General features: G+C 50.4%; 1 protein-coding gene across 4 annotated transcripts in view; it reads right to left on the bottom strand.

Moving 5' to 3' along the window:
* Positions 1 to 1,074: 1,074 nt before the first annotated feature.
* The window catches only part of ARHGAP30 (Rho GTPase activating protein 30), a 51,056-nt gene continuing 32,368 nt past the window's right edge, over positions 1,075 to 19,762 (bottom strand). For 2 of the 4 annotated variants that reach the window (XM_038383337.2, XM_038383338.2), the window contains exons 10-12: positions 18,857 to 19,345; positions 4,647 to 4,873; positions 1,075 to 3,892 (exon numbers count right to left, since the gene is read on the bottom strand). In XM_038383337.2, coding sequence (XP_038239265.1) covers positions 1,826 to 3,892; positions 4,647 to 4,873; positions 18,857 to 19,345 — 2,783 coding nt within the window. In that variant the 3' untranslated portion in view covers positions 1,075 to 1,825. The remainder of the gene's footprint in view (positions 3,893 to 4,646; positions 4,874 to 18,856; positions 19,346 to 19,762) is intronic. The other 2 variants (XM_038383339.2, XM_043502377.1) reach the window with 1 other exon arrangement.

Here is a 19,762-nt window from a genome sequence, read left to right as displayed (position 1 = left end):
CCAATGGGGATGAAGGCTCCAGCCCTTACTGGGTTGGGCATGGGGAGTGCAACCTGCCCCCCCCATACACACACCTCAACATGCACACATTTTCAAATCAGACAGGATTTGAACCCAGCTCTTCGCCTGCAGAAGGCCTAGCTGGCGGTGCCACTGGCTTCGCTTTTTGAACTCATTTCATTTGCACACACTTTAAAGTGAAATGAGCCCTTTGTGCATTGTATCGGCAAGGCACGACATGGCCCCGTTCAACCCAAGACCTGTGGTGCCCTGCTCTGGCGTGGCGTCTCTGGATTGCCCATTCAGGAGGACACAGCAGCACGGGGCCAGAGGATCTCGTTTTAAAAGCCACCACCACAACTGTGCGGATTTCTTCCAGACTATCTTTATTATCCCATGAGAGGGTACAGTAGCTACGAATCATGGTCAAACCCAAACCAGCTGCTGTCTCAGATTAACAAGAGTCTGGAGAACCCAAAGAGACCAATGAAATAAGATTACTAATGGAGCAACGCAGGGACAAAAGTGCGTGGAAACCCAAGGCTTCGGCTGCCCCTTTCATAGATGACAGCCAGCAGGAGGATGGACGTTAGAGGTGGACATGGACTGTATGTCCCACCTAGCCCATCAACCCGCTAAATCAAGCTCATTTCCTACAGTAGATTTTCTAGGGCTTTAGGCAGTGTCCTTGCACAGAAATCTGCCATGTACCCAGAGAAAAGGGACAGGCTGGACTGCAGAGGTGCAAGATCCACTACAGATATGCTGACCATGCCCTGGAGGGAGCATCAGAGAGGAGTCCAGACACTGATGGCTGGTTCATTCTTTGGCCTCTCTGTTGAGCCTGGCGACCACAAATAAGAAGGCCGAGCAGGGCCGGTGGTTTCTCTGAAATTACAAGGAGCTGGCTATAAACAGCTGATTGTCCTACATTGTTTCAGGAACAACCATCAGCTGTTGCCGTTAAGTTACAATCCACTTGGGCGGGTTGCAAGTTTAGCAATGAAAGGTTCTGTGACCTACCAGGCTGGTCCCTGCAGCTAAGGGTTGCAGACTAACAGGAGAGAGGAAACTTTCTTGACCTGTTTATTTCCTAAAAGCAAAAGAGGAGATGTCTGCTAAAGGGTGGGTGAGCTGGGAGCAAGATTGCTGTGGTTTCAGCCCAGTGCCGTTTCTGGAGAGACCTTCTGCTGCTCTTGTTTTAAAAGTCATGACCCCCATGTCTCCAGGGCTGGTGTTCTCTCCCTTGGGGATGGAGTTAGGAGCTGGTGACCTCACTGGCCCTCTGCAAAGGTGCTGGCCCTTTGCATCTCCCGGTGACCAGTGGGTTTTGTGAGTTCTCAGCACCTTGGAGAATCCAGCCTCGAATTATTCACAGGAGCACCAGCCTCATGGCTTTCCCCACTCACCCAATGCCAAGCTGGGCCAGGTTCAGCTCTGGTGGAAGTGGATCTAGCTGGCTGGAGCAGACATTGTTCTCTTCTGCGCTGAAGATGAACATCATTGTTCTGGAGGAGACGCAGAGGGAATGGCTGGCTCAATGATCGTGACTGAACAGCATTAGCTCTGGCTGAGGCCCCATCGCAGTTTGGAGGGGCTGTCTCAGAAAGCAGATCCTCTCCCCTGAACCACATGATGTTTCTTCCTGCTGCACAACCCAACCCTCCCAGCCCTGGTCGTCCGGTGCCAGCCACCCGGAGCAGGGCTGGACTCGGAGCAGCGGGTGCAGAACGGTGCATTAAGGCAGTAGTAACGCAGTAACCCACGTTGGTTGAGATTTGGCAGCCCACCAGTCAATGAGCATGGAACTGTCCCCGCCGCTCCCTCACAACTCCTCCGACCCCCCGCAGTCCCTGATTTCAAAAGCCAGCGACCGTCGCTGCTGCGGGAGAGGCCCCGCTGCCTCTTCCGTGTCCGACGGTTGCTGGCCGAGCCGGGGCATGCTCAGCCTGCTCCTTGCTGCGGGCACCTGGGCGAAGGGCAGTGGCTCCTGGCCAGGCACCAGGTGCGGTTCGCAGGCCGTGTCAGGCAGTGGCGGATGCTTGCCCAGGGCATCTGGAGACAGTAGCGCGCCGGTGCAGCTCAGCGGCCTCAGGGAGCACTGGCCCACAGGCTTTAGGGCAGGCCTGGGGAACGGCGGGGGCTTCTCCACCTTGGGAGCGCCGTGCATCTCCCGACCATCTCCCACGCAATAGGTCTGCATCCTCCGAACCGGAGCTTGGGCCAAGTGCCTCTCCTTGGCCAGGGCCACCGCCGTGTCGAAAGACATGCTGCCGCCGTTACGCCAGCTGGCTTGCCTCTGCTTCTGGAGGGAGGTCTTGGCGGGCTCACGGCTCTCTGTGCTGCTGGGGCACTTCTCCAGAGCGCCGGACGGGGGAGACTCCTCGTTCGACTCCATGCCCTCTGCGACTCGGCAGCACCCACCCAGGCTGACAGGGTGCGACTGCCTCTGGAGAGAGGCCCCCTTGCCCAGGCCGGTCTCCCCACCACCGGAGCTCTTCTCCGAAGCAGAGAGCTTGGGCCACGTGGATGCTTCACCCAGGTGCATATTCACGGTAGGAGGCATCCTGGCAAACTGGGGCTTGGGGGGCACTATGGGGACGGACTTCACCTGCTGGACTCGGACGGTGCTGGAAGTGACTCTCATGGGGGCACTCCCGTCAGGGCGCACTCCGGCCAGCATGTCAGGCTCGGGGAGAGCGGGAAGGTCTGTGGGGTTCAGGGGCCCAGATTCTAGGGGTAGGCTTGTGGGGCCACTCCCCAGCGATGGGGAAGTGTCAGACCTGGATGCAAGATCCGAGCTAGTCTCAAGCAAGGGAGCAGCCTCAGGGCCACTCTCATACCCAGGGGTGGTGGGGGCTTCATGGCCTATCCCTAGCAAGGAGATGGAGGCCTGGGGACCATTCTGATCCAGGGGGGCAGCGGTGGTCTCGAGGCCTGTCTCTAGAAAGGGGGTAGTGGACATGGGACCACTCTCACATATGGGGACAGCAGGGAGCTCGAGCCCCGATTCTGGTGGGAGGGCAGGCGTGATCTTCATTGCAAGAGGCTGAGAAGGGGCCTTTCCATTCTCCGGCTGTTTGGTCTCTGGCATGGGAGGAGCAGAGTCCCCTTGGCCCTCCTGCACTCTCACTTCCTCTGGGGCACGTCCGTTGGCCTCCTGGCCCTGAGCACATGGAGCCAGCTCTGCCTCCCGTTGCCTCGGGGCCTGCCCCTGCTCATCTCCAGCATGGCTGGCTCGGGCAGCGTGGCCTTCGCTCTCCAGAGCCCATGTGCCCTGGTGCTCCCCAACTGGCGCTACATCAGTGGTGGGCTCAGTTCTTGGTGGGCCAGGGCCTGCTTCCAGACCATCGCCCCCTGTTACCTTTTTGTCTTCTTCTCGCTGGCCGGCTGGGCTGGGCTCCGCGGCCGTTCCCTCAACCCCGTCCCCTTCGAGCCCCTCTGGCTGGCGAAGGGCACCATGGGGATCTTCGGCGGCCTCCTTGCTCCGACGTGGCCTGGCTAGTTCTGAAGCATGAGGGCCATCTGGCAGAGGCACCTTGGTGCTGCTGCCTTCTTTGGACGAAGAGGAGCCATTGGTGTTGCTAGGTAACGGCCCTTCAGCAGGTCTTGGGGGCTGGTTGCTCAGCATCTCTTGAGCCATTTCGCCACCCAGCACACTCTCTGGGAGAGGCATGTCCCACCCATGCGGCGCACTGAGCTGTCGCAGCTTCTCTAGGTCGGGAGCTAAGGGGCTCAGGTCATTGTAGGCTCTCAGGAACGGGTCCTCGGAATCCGTCTCCTTGGAGAGCTCCTCGGTGTCGAAGCAGCTGGTGGCCATGTAGTACTGCTCCTCGTTCATGCACTCCTCGATGGAGAGGTATTCCAGGGGCGGCTCCACTGAGAACTCCAGCTAGGGATTGAAAGCACACAGAAGGGTCACTACGCAGGCTGGTCACGCCATGACTGCAGGCGCTGTCACTGGCACGAGTGTGGCCTTGATTTGACAGATGGAGGTTTTAACAGAAGGGGCAGCTGGGGGTCTTCAGGGCAGGGGTCTTGCCTCCTTCCCTAGCACCCTTTGGGTGCTACAGAGATGGCATGTAGTAATGAGGGGACAGCGTTCCTATGGGGCGGCTGAGACAATGGGCCGATTTGTACCAGGTATGTAACCTGTAATTAACGTGCCTACAGGAAGCAGTAGCTGCATAATACAATCTATCCCCTTCATCTGGAGTGTCTGTCTGTCCATCTATCTAATCTATCCATCCTCCTACTCACCCCTCTGTCTGTCTGTCTGTCCATCCCCATACACAGTCCTTTAGCTGTCCATCCAGCCATGTCTTCCTTCTTCTCCAACACATCCCTCTATTTATCCATCCCCAGCCTCATCCCTCTAGCTATCCATCCAGCCATGCCTCTCTCCTCCCTTCCTCCCCATACATCTGCCTGTTTGCCCATCCTCACACCCACCCCTCTGTCTGTCTGTCTATCCTCATACACACTCCTCTAGCTTTCTGTCTGTCCACCCCCATGCACACCCCTCTAGCTGTCTGTCTAGCCATCCCTTCCCCTCTTCCTACAAATCTTAGCTCATTGCTGCAGTTTCTAATACACGGCTGGTGCTAAAGGCCAGGATCTAGATTTCAGCACAACAAGGAACTTACATTCATGAACCTGCTCTCCATGTCGTCATCCATTCCTTGGAAGCCATCCAGCATCTCCCCAGCAAAATCGGAGGTGGTCTCTTCCAGCAAGCTCTTCTCTGGCTGGTCACCTTCTGTGCTACAGTCCTGCCAGGTGTCCTGGTTGTCGAGAAATGAGAAAGAATCCTGCACCTCCAAGGACAGCCTGTTCTCCTCTGAGTCCAGAGCACTCGCCGGCTTTGTATCTGCTTCAACAATTAAACACAGAAGATGGATTCAGCGAGGGGTCCCCGCAGCCCTTCTAGCTGAAGGGGGTAACGCGGGACGGGTGTTCCTCACAGGGCTGGACTCCAGCCCTAGGCCCAGGAGAAGACTAGGCCTCCCTGCCCCAAGATTGTTCTACAGCAGCCAGGGAATCAGCCACCACAGCCAGTTACCATGGCAGGAGTGGTACCAAAGTTACTGTGAACTATGCCTACGCGGTGTGGCTTTCTGTCCCCCTCTAGCAGGGACTAGGCCAGTTTAAGATTGATGAGCCTGCTCCAGGCTTGGCTAAGTCTCTTAGTTCATGATGAGCTTGGAGGTCCCAGATTCGATCCCCATGCTGAACAACCTGTGCAGGCACATCAGAGTTACATTACCTAGCTTTTCCTTTCCAAAACAAAACCTGATACCAGGAACCCCAGGCAGAGATGGGAAAGCCCTCTCAGGTCCAATCCTGCTCCCCCCGCCCGCAAAAGGGCTGCAGTAGGATTGTTGACAGGTTCTCAGCTGGGCCTAGCTTCTGCACAACACAGCAGACTTGGGGCAGCATCAGAGAGACGGTCCCAGCTGCCTGATTCCCGCCCGTGATACAAGCCAGAGCAGCCTGGAATCTGCTTTAACCCGTGCTAGCTGGGTATGGTCTAGTGCCCAGGAGATGATACACCAGGTGGGGATTGCTGGTGCTCTTCCCACAGCAAACGCTTCCTCTCACCTCAATATGCCCCCTCTTTGCCCATGGCTCTGGGGTGGGAGGTGTAGGAGCCAGCTGTGGCTGTTTGTACCTGCTGGTGACTCGGCCGGAGCAGGAGAGTCATGGGAGGTCTCCACTCCCTTTCCGTTGCCTAAGCGGCTCACTGGGTGCAGATGAAGGCAGAGAATCCACCCCAGCATGTTCTCTAGGGCTTTGTCCAGTTCAGGCTTAGCCCTAGAGGGAGGGGGCTCCTACCACTTCCCCTCGGAGACTGTTCCACTGGCCAATAGACCCTCAGTTGGGGGGGGGAGGGGAATTCTTTCTTGGTGTAACTAGGTGAAGAAATGCTACTGCACCCCTTTACACCAGCAGAGAACTTGGCCCAGCTGCATATTTAACCTAAATTCCCCCTTTTTTAACTCAGGTTCACAGGCCAGCCCAGAATAATTCGTCTCTGTCCGCCGCACCCTCCGGACGCTTGGGGAGTGTTGCGTTATCTCCAGGGCTCTGCATGCTCGAGAACAAGCTAGCCCGAAATTCAGCGACAAGGTCCCTGGATTTGGGGAGGTGCTCCTATGCAGCTGGCTGTGGCGCCTGTAGCAGCTTCGTTTAAATATCCTAAATCTGAGGGTTTTTTAATGAAACATGTAAATGACAAATCGACCAATGGTGCAGCAACTCACGCCCGTTCCTGGGTTATGTATTGTGAAATGCAGCGGGATTTATTTTACGCCGTTCCCGACCCATTGGACGCAATGCAGATTTTGGTACCCACAATGCCTAAATGTTTTGTCGCAGCTGCTGGAAGGAAGCTGGGGGTTTGAGCAACTGGACTGGCAGGAAGGGAGGAAAAAGGAAGGCGTGTGAGACACAAAGGGGGAAGGGAAGTTTGTAGATGTTAAGGCCCAAATGGACCATTAGAACATCAAGTCTGATCTGTAGAGTTTCACCTTCTTCCTCCTGTATTGAGCCCAGTAACTTGTGTTTGGCTAAAGGATGTCTCCCAAAGGGCACCCAGAAGACATTTCGAGCTGGAGAATCCATCACTTCCCTTGGGTGCTTGTTCTGGTGGTTACCCACCCTCACTGTTAGAAATTTGCCTTATTTCTAACTGGAACATACGTGGTTTTAACTTTCAGCCACTGGATCTTGTTTTGCCTTTGGTTGGGGGCGGGGGGCAGGAGACCATTGGGACTTTCAACAGAACTGGGAGCCTTGGCTCTTGGGGGGCATACCCTTGGCCAGAGAAATCCAGTTCAATGTGGGCTCAGAGCATCAGGAGTTCTGTGCTGGAAGGAAGCTGACCAAGGGAGGGAGGGAAGAAAGAAAGAAAGAAAGAAAGGAGACAACAAGTGACTAGGTCCAGCTCTATTGCCTTGAAGTTCTGCTCAGCTTCTCCTGTGCCTAATTCTGGGTCTGCACAGTTAGAAAATTGTTCCTACTAATCCAACTGAAATCTCCCTTGCTGCAATCTAAGATGATTCATTCTTGTCCTCCCTCTTGGTGAATGTAAGAATGGCCAGACTGAGTCAGACCAATGGTCCGTCTAGCCCAATATCCTGTCTTCCGACAGAGGCTGATGCCAGATGCTTCACTGGAAATGAACAGAACAGGGCAACTACTGAGTGATCCATCCCCTCTCAACCAATCCCAGCTTCTGGCTGTAGGAGGTTTAGGGACACCCAGAACGTGGGTTGCTTCCCTGACCATCTTGGCTAACAGCCATTGATGGTCCTATCCTCCAGGAACTTATCTAATTATTTTTGGCACCCAGTTATATTTTTGGCCTTCACTATGTCCCCTGGCAAAGATTTCTACAGATTGAGTGCGGTGCGTGAAGAAATACTTCCTTTTGTTTGTTTTAAACCTACTGCCTGTTAATTTCATTGGCTGACCCCCGGGTCTTGTGTCATGTGAAGGGGTAAATCCTTATTCACTTTCTCTGCACCAGTCAGGATTTTATAGACCTCTTTCGTATCCCCCTTAGTCGTCTCTTTTCCAAACTGAACAGTCCCAGTCTTATTCATCTCTCCTCATGCGGAAGCTGCTCCAGACCCCTCATCATTTTTGTTGCTCTTCTCTGTACTTTTTCCAATTCAAATGTATCTTGTTTTGAGATGGGGCAACCAGAACTGCACGCATTATTCAAGGTTGGGGCGTACCATGGATTTATATAATGGTGTTATGATATTATCTCTTTCTTTCCTAATAGTTCCTAACATTTTGTTACTGTTTTTGACCGCTGCAGCACATTTTAACCTATCGCTTAAATCACCCTCTGTACCAGATGATGGACGGTAGCTAATGCAACATCTATTTTTAAAAAAGTCTCCAGAGGCTATCCCGGCAATTCCAGTCCAGTAAACCTAACTTCAGTACCTGGCAAATTGGTTGACACTAGAGTAAAGAACAGAATTATCAGACATATAGATGAACACAATACATTGGGGAAGAATCAACATGGCTTTAGTAAAGGGAAATTGTGCATCATCAATTTATCAGAATTCTCTGAGGATATCAACAAGCATGTGGACAAGAGTGATCCAGTGGATATAGTGTACTTGGACTTTCAGACCGCCTATGCCAATGTCCATCACTCGTAAGCAAAGTAAGCGGTCATGCGATAAGAGGGAAGATCCTCTGATGGATCAGTAACTGGTTAAAAGATAGGAAAGATAGGGTAGGAAATGGTCAGTTTTCACAGTGGAGAGAGGTAAATAGTGGTGTCCCCCAGGGGTCTGTACTGATACCAGTACTTTCAACATATTCATAAATGATCTGGAAAAAGGGGTGAACAGAGAGAAGGCAAACTTTTCATATGATACAAAATTACTCAAGATAACTAAGTCCAAAGCTGCCTGAAGAGTTACAAAGGGATTGCACAAAACTGGGTGACTAGGCAACAAAATGACAGATGAAATTCAATGTCAATAAATGCAAAATAATGCACACTGGAAAAAAATCATCTCAACTACATGTACGAAATAGATTCATAGATACCAAGGTCAGAAGGGGCCATTATGATCATCTAGTCTGACCTCCTGCACAACGCAGGTCACAGAATCTCACCCACCCACTCCTGTGAAAAACCTCACTATGTCTGAGCTAATGAAGTCCTCAAATCATGGTTTAAAGACTTCAAGGAGCAGAGAATCCTCCAGCAAGTGACCCCTGCCCCATGCTACAAAGGAAGGCAAAAAACCTCCAGGGCCTCTTCCAATCTGCCCTGGAGGAAAATTCCTTCCCGACCCCAAATATGGCGATCAGCTAAACCCTGAGCATATGGGCAAGATTCACCAGCCAGATACTACAGAAACTTCTTTCCTGTGTAACTCAGATCCCACCCGTCTAATATCCCATCACAGACCATTAGGTCTATTTACCATGAATATTTAAAGATCAATTAATTACCAAAATCACATTATCCCATCATACCAGCTCCTCCATAAACTTATCGAGTTTAATCTTAAAGCCAGATAGCTCTTTTGCCCCCACTGCTTCCCTTGGAAGGCTATTCCAAAACTTCACTCCTCTGATGGTTAGAAATCTTCGTCTAATTTCAAGTCTAAACTTCCTGGTGGCCAGTTTATATCCATTTTTTCTTGTGTCCACATTGGTACTGAGCTTAAATAATTCCTCTCCCTCTCCGGTATTTATCCCTCTGATATATTTATAGAGAGCAATCATATCTCCCCTCAACCTTCTGTTAGTTAAGCTAAACCAGCCAAGCTCCTTTCTTTTCATAAGACAAGTTTTCCATTCCTCGGATCATCCTAGTAGCCCTTCTCTGTACCGGTTCCAGTTTGAATTCATTCTTCTTAAACATGGGAGACCAGAACTGCACACAGTATTCCAAGTGAGGTCTCACCAGTGCCTTGTATAACAGTACTAAAACCTCCTTATCCCTACTGGAAACACCTCTCCTGATGCATCCCAAGACCGCATTAGCTTTTTTCACAGCCATATCACATTGGCAGCTCATAGTCATCCTATGATCAACCAATACTCCAAGGTCCTTCTCCTCAGTTACTTCTGATTGATGCATCCCCAGTTTATAACTAAAATGCTTGTTATTAATCCCTAAATGCATAACCTTACACTTCTCACTATTAAATTTCATCCCATTACTATTTACAAGGTCATCCAGATCCTCCTGTATGATATTCCGGTCCTTCTCTAAATTGGCAATACCTCCCAGCTTTGTATCATCTGCAAACTTTATTAGCACACTCCCATTTTTTGTGCCGAGGTCAGTAATAAAAAGATTAAATAAGATTGGTCCCAAAACTGATCCTTGAGGAACTCCACTGGTAACATCCCTCCAGCCTGACAGTTCACCTTTCAGTAGGACCCGTTGTAGTCTCCCCTTTAACCAATTCATTATCCACCTTTCAATGTTCAAATTGATCCCCATCTTTTCCAATTTAACTAATAATTCCCCATGTGGCACGGTATCAAACGCCTTACTGAAATCTAGGTAAATTAGATCCACTGCATTTCCTTTGTCTAAAAAATCTGTTACTTTCTCAAAGAAGAAGATCAGGTTGGTTTGGCACGATCTACCTTTTGTAAAACCATGTTGTATTTTGTCCCATTTACCATTGACTTCAATGTCATTAACTACTTTCTCCTTCAAAAATTTTTCCAAGACCTTGCATACTACAGATGTCAAACTAACAGGCCTGTAGTTACCCGGATCACCTTTTTTCCCTTTCTTAAAAATAGGAACTATGTTAGCAATTCTCCAGTCATACGGTACAACCCCTGAGTTTACAGATTCATTAAAAATTCTTGCTAATGGGCTTGCAATTTCGGGTGCCAATTCCTTTAATGTTCTTGGATGAAGATTATCTGGGCCCCCCAATTTAGTCCCATTAAGCTGTTTGAGTTTCACTTCTACCTCAGATATGGTAATATCTGCCTCTATATCCTCATTCCCATTTGTTATGCTACCATTATCCCTAAGATCCTCTTTAGCCTTATTAAAGACTGAGGCAAAGTATTTGTTTAGATATTGGGCCATGCCTAGATTATCCTTAACCTCCACTCCATCCTCAATGTTTAGCAGTCCCACTTCTTCTTTCTTTGTTTTCTTCTTATTTATATGGCTATAGTACCTTTTACTATTGGTTTTAATTTCCTTTGCAAGGTCCAACTCTACTCGACTTTTAGCCTGTCTCACTTTATCCCTACATGTTCTGACTTCAATAAGGTAGCTTTCCTTGCTGATCCCTCCCATCTTCCACTCCCTGTATGCTTTCTGCTTCTTCTTAATCACCTCTCTAAGATGCTTGCTCATCCAGCTTGGTCTACAACTCCTGCCTATGAATTTTTTCCCCTTTCTTGGGATGCAGGCTTCCGATAGCTTCTGCAGCTTTGATTTAAAGTAATCCCAGGCCTCCTCTACCTTTAGATCCATAAGTTCTTCAGTCCAATCCACTTCCCTAACTAATATCCTTAATTTTTGAAAGTCAGCCCTTTTGAAATAAGAAACCCTAGTTGCAGATATATTTTTGTTAATCCTTCCGTTCAGTTTGAACTGAATTAGCTCATGATCACTTGAACCAAGATTATCCCCTACACCATTTCTGCTATGAGATCCTCACTACTCACCAAAACCAAATCTAAAATGGCATCCCCTCTAGTCGGTTCAGCAACTACTTGATGAAGGAATCCATCAGCTATTGCATCTATCGCAAATCTGAGCCCTATTATTATTACTAGCACTTGTCCTCCAGTCTATATCTGGGAAGTTAAAGTCTCCCATGATCATGCAGTTTCCATTAGTATCTACTACATTAAAAAGGGCTCTATCCATATCCAAATTAGATCCTGGCGATCTATAGCACACCCCAAGCACTATCCCAGGGGATGCTCTACTAGTTTTCTTCCCCAGTGTAATTTTTGCCCAGACGGACTCTGTCTTATCCATTCCATCACTTCTTATTTCTTTACATTCTATCTCATCATTGATATACAATGCTACTCCACCACCTTTACCTTTATTTCGGTCTTTCCTAACCAGCACATACCCTTCAATACCTGTAGTCCAGTCATGACTGCTATTCCACCATGTTTTTGTTATCCCTATTATATCTGGTTTCACTTCCTGCACCAGTAGCTCTAGTTCCTCCATTTTGTTACCTAGGCTTCTCATTGGTGTACAAACATCTTAATTTTTGCTGTTTGGCCTCGCTCACATTCTGTACCCTATTAGGCATGGTCATTCTACAGCCAGTATAACGTATTAGACTGGTATCCACACTGCCCTTCCTCCTTATATACATTCTCCTACCCACGGCTGTATCCTTTCTTACTTCGTCTTCCCTCTCAATGCTAAAATCCGGCATGGAGATTACCTGGACATCTCCCAACCATCTCCCCCAAATTCCTAGTTTAAAGCTCTCTTAATCAGTTGTGCCAGCCTCCATCCTAGAAGTCTATTTCCTTCCCTACTCAGATGAAGTCCATCCCGAGAGAACTGTCCTCTGTCCATGAATGCCTCCCAGTTGCCATACATCCCAAAGCCCTCCTTATAGCACCATTTCCTAAGCCATCTGTTGATAGTCATAATCTTGTCACACCTTTGTTGCCCTTCTCTAGGAACAGGCAGAATCCCACTAAAGATTACCTGAGCCTCGATTTCCTTAAGCGTCTTCCCCAGCCTAGCATAGTCTCCCTTAATACTTTCCAGCGAGAATCTAGCCGTATCATTTGTTCCCACATGAAGGATAATTAGGGGATTCTTTCCTGCTCCCTTTAGGATCCTTTTCAACCTTAGATCTACATCCCATATCTTAGCACCTGGAAGACAGCACAGAAGAAATTATAGGATCTAAATTAGCTGTCACTACTCAAGAAAGATCTTGGAGTCATTGTGGATAGTTCCCTGAAAACATCATCTGCTCAAAAGCTAGGATTGGATGACCAGGGATGGATCACTCGATAATTGCCCCGTTCTGTTCATTCCTTCTAGCATCTGGCACGGGCCACTCTCAAAGATATGATACAGGGCTAGCTGGACCAGTGGTCTGACCCAGTCTGGCCGTTGTTATTTGAATGCAGTTGTGCAGGTGGGAACAAGGAGGCAGCTAAGCACCCCATCACCAGCCCCGAAGTGTCATGACCCACAAGTCGCAAACCCAGGTCTGTAGGAGTCCTGGGAGGGTCATTATGCTCCAAGCCTTCACCCAAACAGTTAGAGGCCTCACCTAGAACTGGGAATCCCCGAAGCCCAGCTCAGCTAGAAGGCTCTACTCCTGGGCCCCAATTGGTGGAACACCAGAGCCTCTGATTGGCCCACTGCCCCTACTTAAGCAAGAAGGTGAAACAGGAAGTTGCCTGTATAATTGGGCTCTGCCCCACTTTGGATTGCTCACCTAACGTTACCCGCTCTTGGTTTCCTCCTGCGGCCTGACTCTCCGTTCCTGACCGGGCCTCTTGGTTCTGAACCTTGGCTGCTGTGGGGACCCTGTCCCCCACCCTATGTTAACCATTAAGCCCAGCTGCCTATGTCCCAGCCCTGACACTTAGTGCTCTGTGGACACAGGTGGTTGTGGACCACTGTTTGGGAACTGCTGGCCTAGTGGTTAAGGCTCAGCAAAGCACTGCAATGCGTGCTTGAGTTTTGACTCCAGCAGAACTACTCACACTTTTAAAGCTAAGCGTGTGCTTGAGTGCTGTCCTGAAATGGGGCCTGCCACACCCGCCTGGGATTCAGAAGACCTGAATTCTCTTTCCACCTTGGCCGCAGATTAATGCTCTGTCTGCACTACGGAGACTATCTGGCAAAGCCCTCTAGCCCAGACGTTGCCCACGCCAGCAGACTGGCTTTTTCTGCTGGCATAACAGCACCACTAACGACACCAGCTATGTTCCCAGAAACCCTCTTTCCCTGACCCCTTAAATCAACAAGGCTTGAGCTGCATTTTGCCGACATGGCGATGCAGGCTAGGAACCTGACAAAAAATCACTCGCCCTAACCGCATATACACCAGGAGAAGAGTGCTTTTGGAAGTGGTGAGGCTGAGTGAAGAACTCTTTTTGCCATCTAGGGGGCTTTGCCAGCACACCTGTAGCAGCCAAGGCTCTGTAGAGTAGCCTTGCCCTCATTGCGTCCAGGTGGGCAGGTCATGCCTCTGTGCCCCTAAATGGGGATAGCAAAACCAACCTCCTTAGCCCAGAGTGCTGTTATCAGGTGTCATTCATGTGTGTCTGGGAAATGCTTGGAGCCCTCCCGTGCAGGGAGGTGCAGAAAGACACAGCATTGTTATGCTTGACAGTCTCTAGGTGCAATTAAACCCTCAAACTCTCTCTGCTGCCCGCCCCCCACAGGACACTGTAGCTAGCTGTGATACTGCTCTGACCTCCGGCACCGCTGCAGCTGAGGCAGGAGCAATGGAAGTGCCCAAATGTGGGAGGGCCACTGGCGCCTGAACCGTGGCCCTGCCCCCCCAAACGGAGCCACCGCCCCCGGGCCCTGCCCCCACACCGCCCCTTCTTTTCAAGCCTCTGTCCTCGTGCCTCCCGGGGCCCTGCCCCATGCCACCTCTTCCCCCCAAGACTCTGCCCCCCGCTCACTCCTCTCCACCCCCTCCCCCGTTCCTCTCCCTTACGGCTGGTAAAAAGTGCGGTGGCCATGTCTCCCTGGTCCCCCCTGTTCCAACATCCCTGGTCTGAGCCCCTCGCAATCTGTAAGGAATTGATCTTCGCCACTAGAGTCGAGTGGAAAATTGATTGGTCAGGGTGGGGGCTGAATCTGAAATAAATTCCCGTTCCAACCCAACCTGAAAAGCTTTGTTTTTTCTCCTCCAAACAGAACAGCAGCGAGCAAAGGAGTTTGGGGGCCGAATGAACCATTTTGTTTGACCTGAAACGGTTTGGTTTGATTTTTCATTTTGTTCTGGGATGTTTTTCACCTTTTTAAATAACTAAAGCTAGCTTTCAAAATGAAATAGTTCGGTTTGACTCGTTTGCATTTATTCAGCCAAAACTTTTTGCTGACTGTGACCCCGATTTGCAGATCATTTCGGTGCCTGCCAAAGTATGTGTGTGAGGGTGTGTGTGTGTGGGGGGGGGTTGGGCACATTTACTCTTCTCTGCTCACAATGCTGCAGTGAGGTAGGACAGGGCTACTGTCTCCATTGCAAAGAGAGGCACAAAGTGACTTGCACAAAGTCACCGAGGCCAGGGAAAGGAACGTTGCCCTCAGAAGTTCCAGGCTGGCACATTAATCACTGGTCGAGCCTGCCACTCTGCACAGCCATGCCCTTGGAGGAACTGCCAAGAAATGCAAACTCGCCAGGGCTGGGCAAACGGCACGGTGGAGACTGGAAGCTTGTGCCAAATTTGGCTACGAGACGACAGCCCTGCCAACTGTGGGGAGGAGAGGGGGGAAGGCCAGGTAAACCCCTAACCTACTCGTGCAGCTGTGGCAGAGGAGGAGAGCGGGAGAGAGGCACATTCAGAAACAACATGGGGTAGAGGAAGGGAAAGTTCCCTAAATACGCCCTGTGGGTCTGAAGTCTGGCTGCCTCATCACTGACCTGCCTCGACTCAGAATGGGGAAGTGAGATGCAACGAACTGCTTCAGAGGGCACGTCACCTGCCTCTCCTCCCACCCGCGCCTGGGTGGCTGTTGATTCTGTTGTGTACCATCTGGGCTGGACTATGAGCTCCCTAGGGCATGGGCTGGCTCCATGATTTGCGTGTACAGCACCTAGAACTATAGGGCCCTGATCCCTTTTTGAGGTCCTTAGACACTGCCACAGCAGAGCAGAACGCAGCCTGCATGTCAACATAAAGACGATTTGACACTGAAGTGGACCCAAGTTTGGGTCCCAGTCATAGGTGCCAATTTCCCCTCTTTCCTGTGGGTGCTCAACCCCCCTCTGCCCCCTCCCCCATTCCACCCCTTCCATGAGGCCCTGCCCCTGCCCCGCCTCTTCCCTGCCCCCATTCCAACCCCTTCCCCAAAGTCCCCACCCCAACTCTGCCCCCTCCCTGCTAACGTTCCAACCCCTTCCCCAAATCCCCGCCCTGGCCCTGCCTCTTCCTCGCCTCCTCCCCTGAGCGCACCATGTTCCCACTCCTCTCCAACCTCCCGGAGCGTGCTAACGCTACCAAACAGCTGTTTGGCGGCGGCCGGGCAGGAAGCGCTGGGAGGCAGGCAGAGAAGCGGGGACGCGGCACGCTCAGGGGGGAGGAGGAGGTGGGGTGGGGGGAAGAGGGGAACTTGGCTGCAGAGCACCCACTAATTTTTTTCTTCGCCTATGGTCCCAGTGCCTTTCGCAAAGTCTAGAGTTCTGGATCCAGGGCTGTCATTCAGGCCGACCTCTAGTTCTTAACAATCTCAGATGTTCCTCATCCTAACCGCGAGGTGAAATTTAAAACCACAAGTTCAGGTAAAACTTAAACACACAACAACTGCTGGGGATAAAAGTCTAATTCAACGCCAGGAGCAGGAAAGTCCTGATCACCCATTCAATTCCCCTGCAAAATACAGCACAATAACACATGCAACCAATGAAACACAAGGCAGGAGCAATCCAGCATCAGAACCAATTCTCACTGGCTGAGAGAACCCTCAGGCAGGGCACTTTACAGCTGATGAGAGCTGCTGCTTCTTACTTTTATAGCTGCCACCCTACATGTACAGCTGTTTCCCTGTCTGAACTTGAGCTCAGGTCCCCGTCGAAGCGGATGCCCTCACAATACTTAATGCACCATGGGCCTCCCAGTTCTGCATTAGGATGCTTCAATGTGGTGCCAGAAATTAGTGCTAGATCATTTGTTGCAAAGAGGGTGGTGATCATTTGTTCTCTTGGAGTTCAGGAGAAGGAGGATAGGCTTAAACTGCAGCAAGGAGGTTTAGGTTAGATATTAGAAAAAAGTTTTCTAACCCTAAGGCTAGTTAAGCTCTGGAACAGGTGACCCAGGGAGGCTATGGAATCCCCAGCCTGGTGATTTTTAAAAAGAGGTTGGACGCACCCTTGTCAGGGATCGGCAGGGTTTACACGATCCTGCCTCAGCACAGGGCGAAGGACGAGACGCCCTTTCAGCTCTATGATTCTACAATGTCGCAAGTATGCTCACAGCTTGAGCCCTGCGCGGACACAAAATTTGTATCCGCATCTGATCCGTGATGCGCAAACATGGTCCACAGCTATAAAGCGGAAAGCTGCAGATTTGCAGGGTTCTACTCACAACCCCAGTGCATCAGCTGCTGCAAAGAGAAATGGAAACCTGAACTTGTCCCCGGGCAAGGGGAGAAGCTTGTCAGTTTACCCATAAAATCTATTTGCAATTTTCACATTGTTGCACATTTTGGACTGAGGAGACCTTAAAACTCAGGTCAATTTAGGCTCCAAAATGCAGGAGTTTGGTACAAAACATGATATAAGAAAACCCCAAATCAGTAGTCACATTTCAATTAAATTTTTGGTTATTATTGTTTTTGTTTAAATTCCAATTTAAACAAACAGTTTTTCATTTGGATTTCACCCCCGTGTGGAGTGTGCAACCCTGACACTGAGGCATTGTGCTAGCTCCATGACACTCAGACTGACACTCGGGAGCAGCAAGTGGCTTGTTCATGTGGCTCCTGCAGCTCTTTGCAGCACCTGATATTAAAACACGGGGTGATTTAATTATTAACCAGTCTAGGTTATTACCCAAGCTGGATGCTTTTACTGTGTTAGTTACCAATTGGAGAATACTTGGTCAGTCATTTTGCTGTGAGAATAATATATTATATATAGTAAATGAAACCATGAATTCACACTCCCGTGGCTCTTTGGGGTAATGTTGATCACTAATTTGGCTCCTGAACCACTGAGGTCTGAGTATCACTGCGCTCGCATAACCCACTGGCCACCATGTATTACCTGCCTTCCCGGCTCTATGCCTGAGGATGCGAGTCTGTTACTACCCTGTATAGGCAGCCGTAGGTCTTTCATTCAAGCTGTAGCCACTCCTGATGCCAGCTCTAGAGATCTCCAGTACATCACACCAGAAAGTGAAACTGATGTATCTGTCTATTTCGCAGGAAGGAGTCAGTGGTGAAATATATTTTAGACTTCAGAAATTCTTTACATTTCTTTCTGCCCCTTGCACAAGGAACATGGGTTTGTACGGCACCTGACTAGGGGAGTGGTTTTCAACCTGTGGTGCACGGACCTCTGGGGCTCTGCAGACTATGTCTAAGATTTCCAAAGGGCTCTGCACCAGTATTCAAAATATCTTAGGGGTCTACAAATGAAAAAAAGGTTGAAAACTACGTGAAGATGCACTACGGTAATAACAATAATTTATAAGAGGTGGGGAATTTTTCATTTTAATTTGACAGCATCCTTATTCGTTCTGTTATTTTTTGCTTTTTAGATTATTAGTATTCTAAGGACCTTTCAATCCCAAGAATGATTTAAGGATTAGCAAACCTGCCTTGCAGTGATTGACTCCAGGAGCTCCATCTACTTAGCTTAACAAAAGAGAAAGTTAAGGGGTGACTTGATCACAGTCTGTGAGTATCTACACGGGGAACAAACATTTGATAATGGGCTCATCAGTCTAGCAGAGAAAGGTCGAACACGATCCAATGTCTGGAAGTTGAAGCTAGACACATTCAGACCGGAAATCAGGTGTGCATTTTTAACAGCGAGGGTAATTCACAGTTGGAACAATTTCCCGAAAGGGGTGGTAGATTCTCCGTCATGGACAACTTTGATCACGACTGGCTGTTTCTCTAAAAGAACGGTTCTAGGGATTATTTTGGGGCAGTCCTTCCCATGCCACAGGGGTGTTTGGGTGCCTGCAGTTTATTAACTCTCATCCTTAGAATTCTCCAGCAGTTTTCACCTGTACACTTTACAAAGCTGGGTCAGCATCATTGTCCCCATTTCCCCAAGAAGGCGACTGAGGTATGCATTGGGGCCACCCAGGGGGCCAATGGCTGAGCTGGGTATAGAAAGGAGGGATGAAATTCTGGTCCTCAGGGGAGTTGGGATTTCAATAGGGCCAGGACTTCAGGCTGGGTCTCCTGACTCCCTGTCTCATGCTGAGTCTACCTTTGGAAATTCAGCACCAAGGCCCAGATCTTTAAACATCAATGGGTGTTAAGTACCTAAACACCTTTGAGGATCTGGGAGTGACTGGGCCAAAGTCACCTAACAGGTGAGTGGCAGAGCAAGGGATGGTGGCGGGATGGGACACGACAGGACCCTCCCCTCAACATGGACCACGCCTGCAAAACAGATCCGAAATCAAACCAGCTGCTTACCCATGTGATCTTCCTCGGCAATGGGAATCTTAGCCCCCAGCTGCTCCTCTGCTTCTAGCTCCTTGGACGACCTCTCCAGAGCCTCCTTGTCTGAGGAGCTGTAGCTCAGGGCTGGGCACTCCAGCCCTCGGGTCAGGCGGGACAGGGAGATGTTGGAGGTGATGTGGAAGGGGACGGTGACCGAGAAGGGAACGGAGATATGGACCCCAGCACACTTCTCTGCCCGGTTCCGTGCAGTCTTGGGTGAGCGGCCCTGTGGCGCGCCCCCCACCAGCGAGGCCCGGCCAGCCTTGGGGGTCGTGGGCTCTGATTTGGCACTGGCTTCGCCCTCGGACTCCAGCGTTTGCTGCCCCTCCTCGCTCTTGAATTTCCCATCGGGGTACTCGTCCGACTCCAGGCAGCTCTCCTCCCGGGATGAGGGGCTGTCGAAACTCTCGCGGCGCTGAGGGGCCTGCTTCTGTGATTTCTTCCTGCCCAGCCCAGTGTTGTCTAGATGCAAAGAGGGAGACAGATCAGAGACCCGCCCCACATTCAGAAATAGGGCGGGTGCCCAAATCAAGGGGCACCGGGGCGAGAGACTGCAGCTGCCCTGCTCCGCATCACTAAGCCCCTGTGAAAATTGCGGTGTCCCAGACTGGGTGGGAATTGTGATATGAGCTCAACACCGCCATTTCCCCACGATTCATTGCAGCAGGAGAAGCTGCACAGCAGCTGGAGCCACCGGCACAGGGAACGCAAGTTGCCCCATGGGGTGGTGGAAGAGGGCATCCGTGCATGCCTGTGTGACGTTATTGACTTGAACTGGGACCATATAGAACATTATTGCAACCAAGGTCCTGTAGTGGCACCAAATCTTGTATAAAGAGGGTCAAATAAGGTGTCTAAGATGAGGTTATGGGTTGCTAG

Source organism: Dermochelys coriacea, chromosome 24 (genome assembly GCF_009764565.3).
Source record: "Dermochelys coriacea isolate rDerCor1 chromosome 24, rDerCor1.pri.v4, whole genome shotgun sequence".
NCBI lineage: Eukaryota > Metazoa > Chordata > Testudines > Dermochelyidae > Dermochelys > Dermochelys coriacea.
Note: the sequence above shows the minus strand (reverse complement) of the source record. Positions and strands in the feature narration are given on the sequence as shown.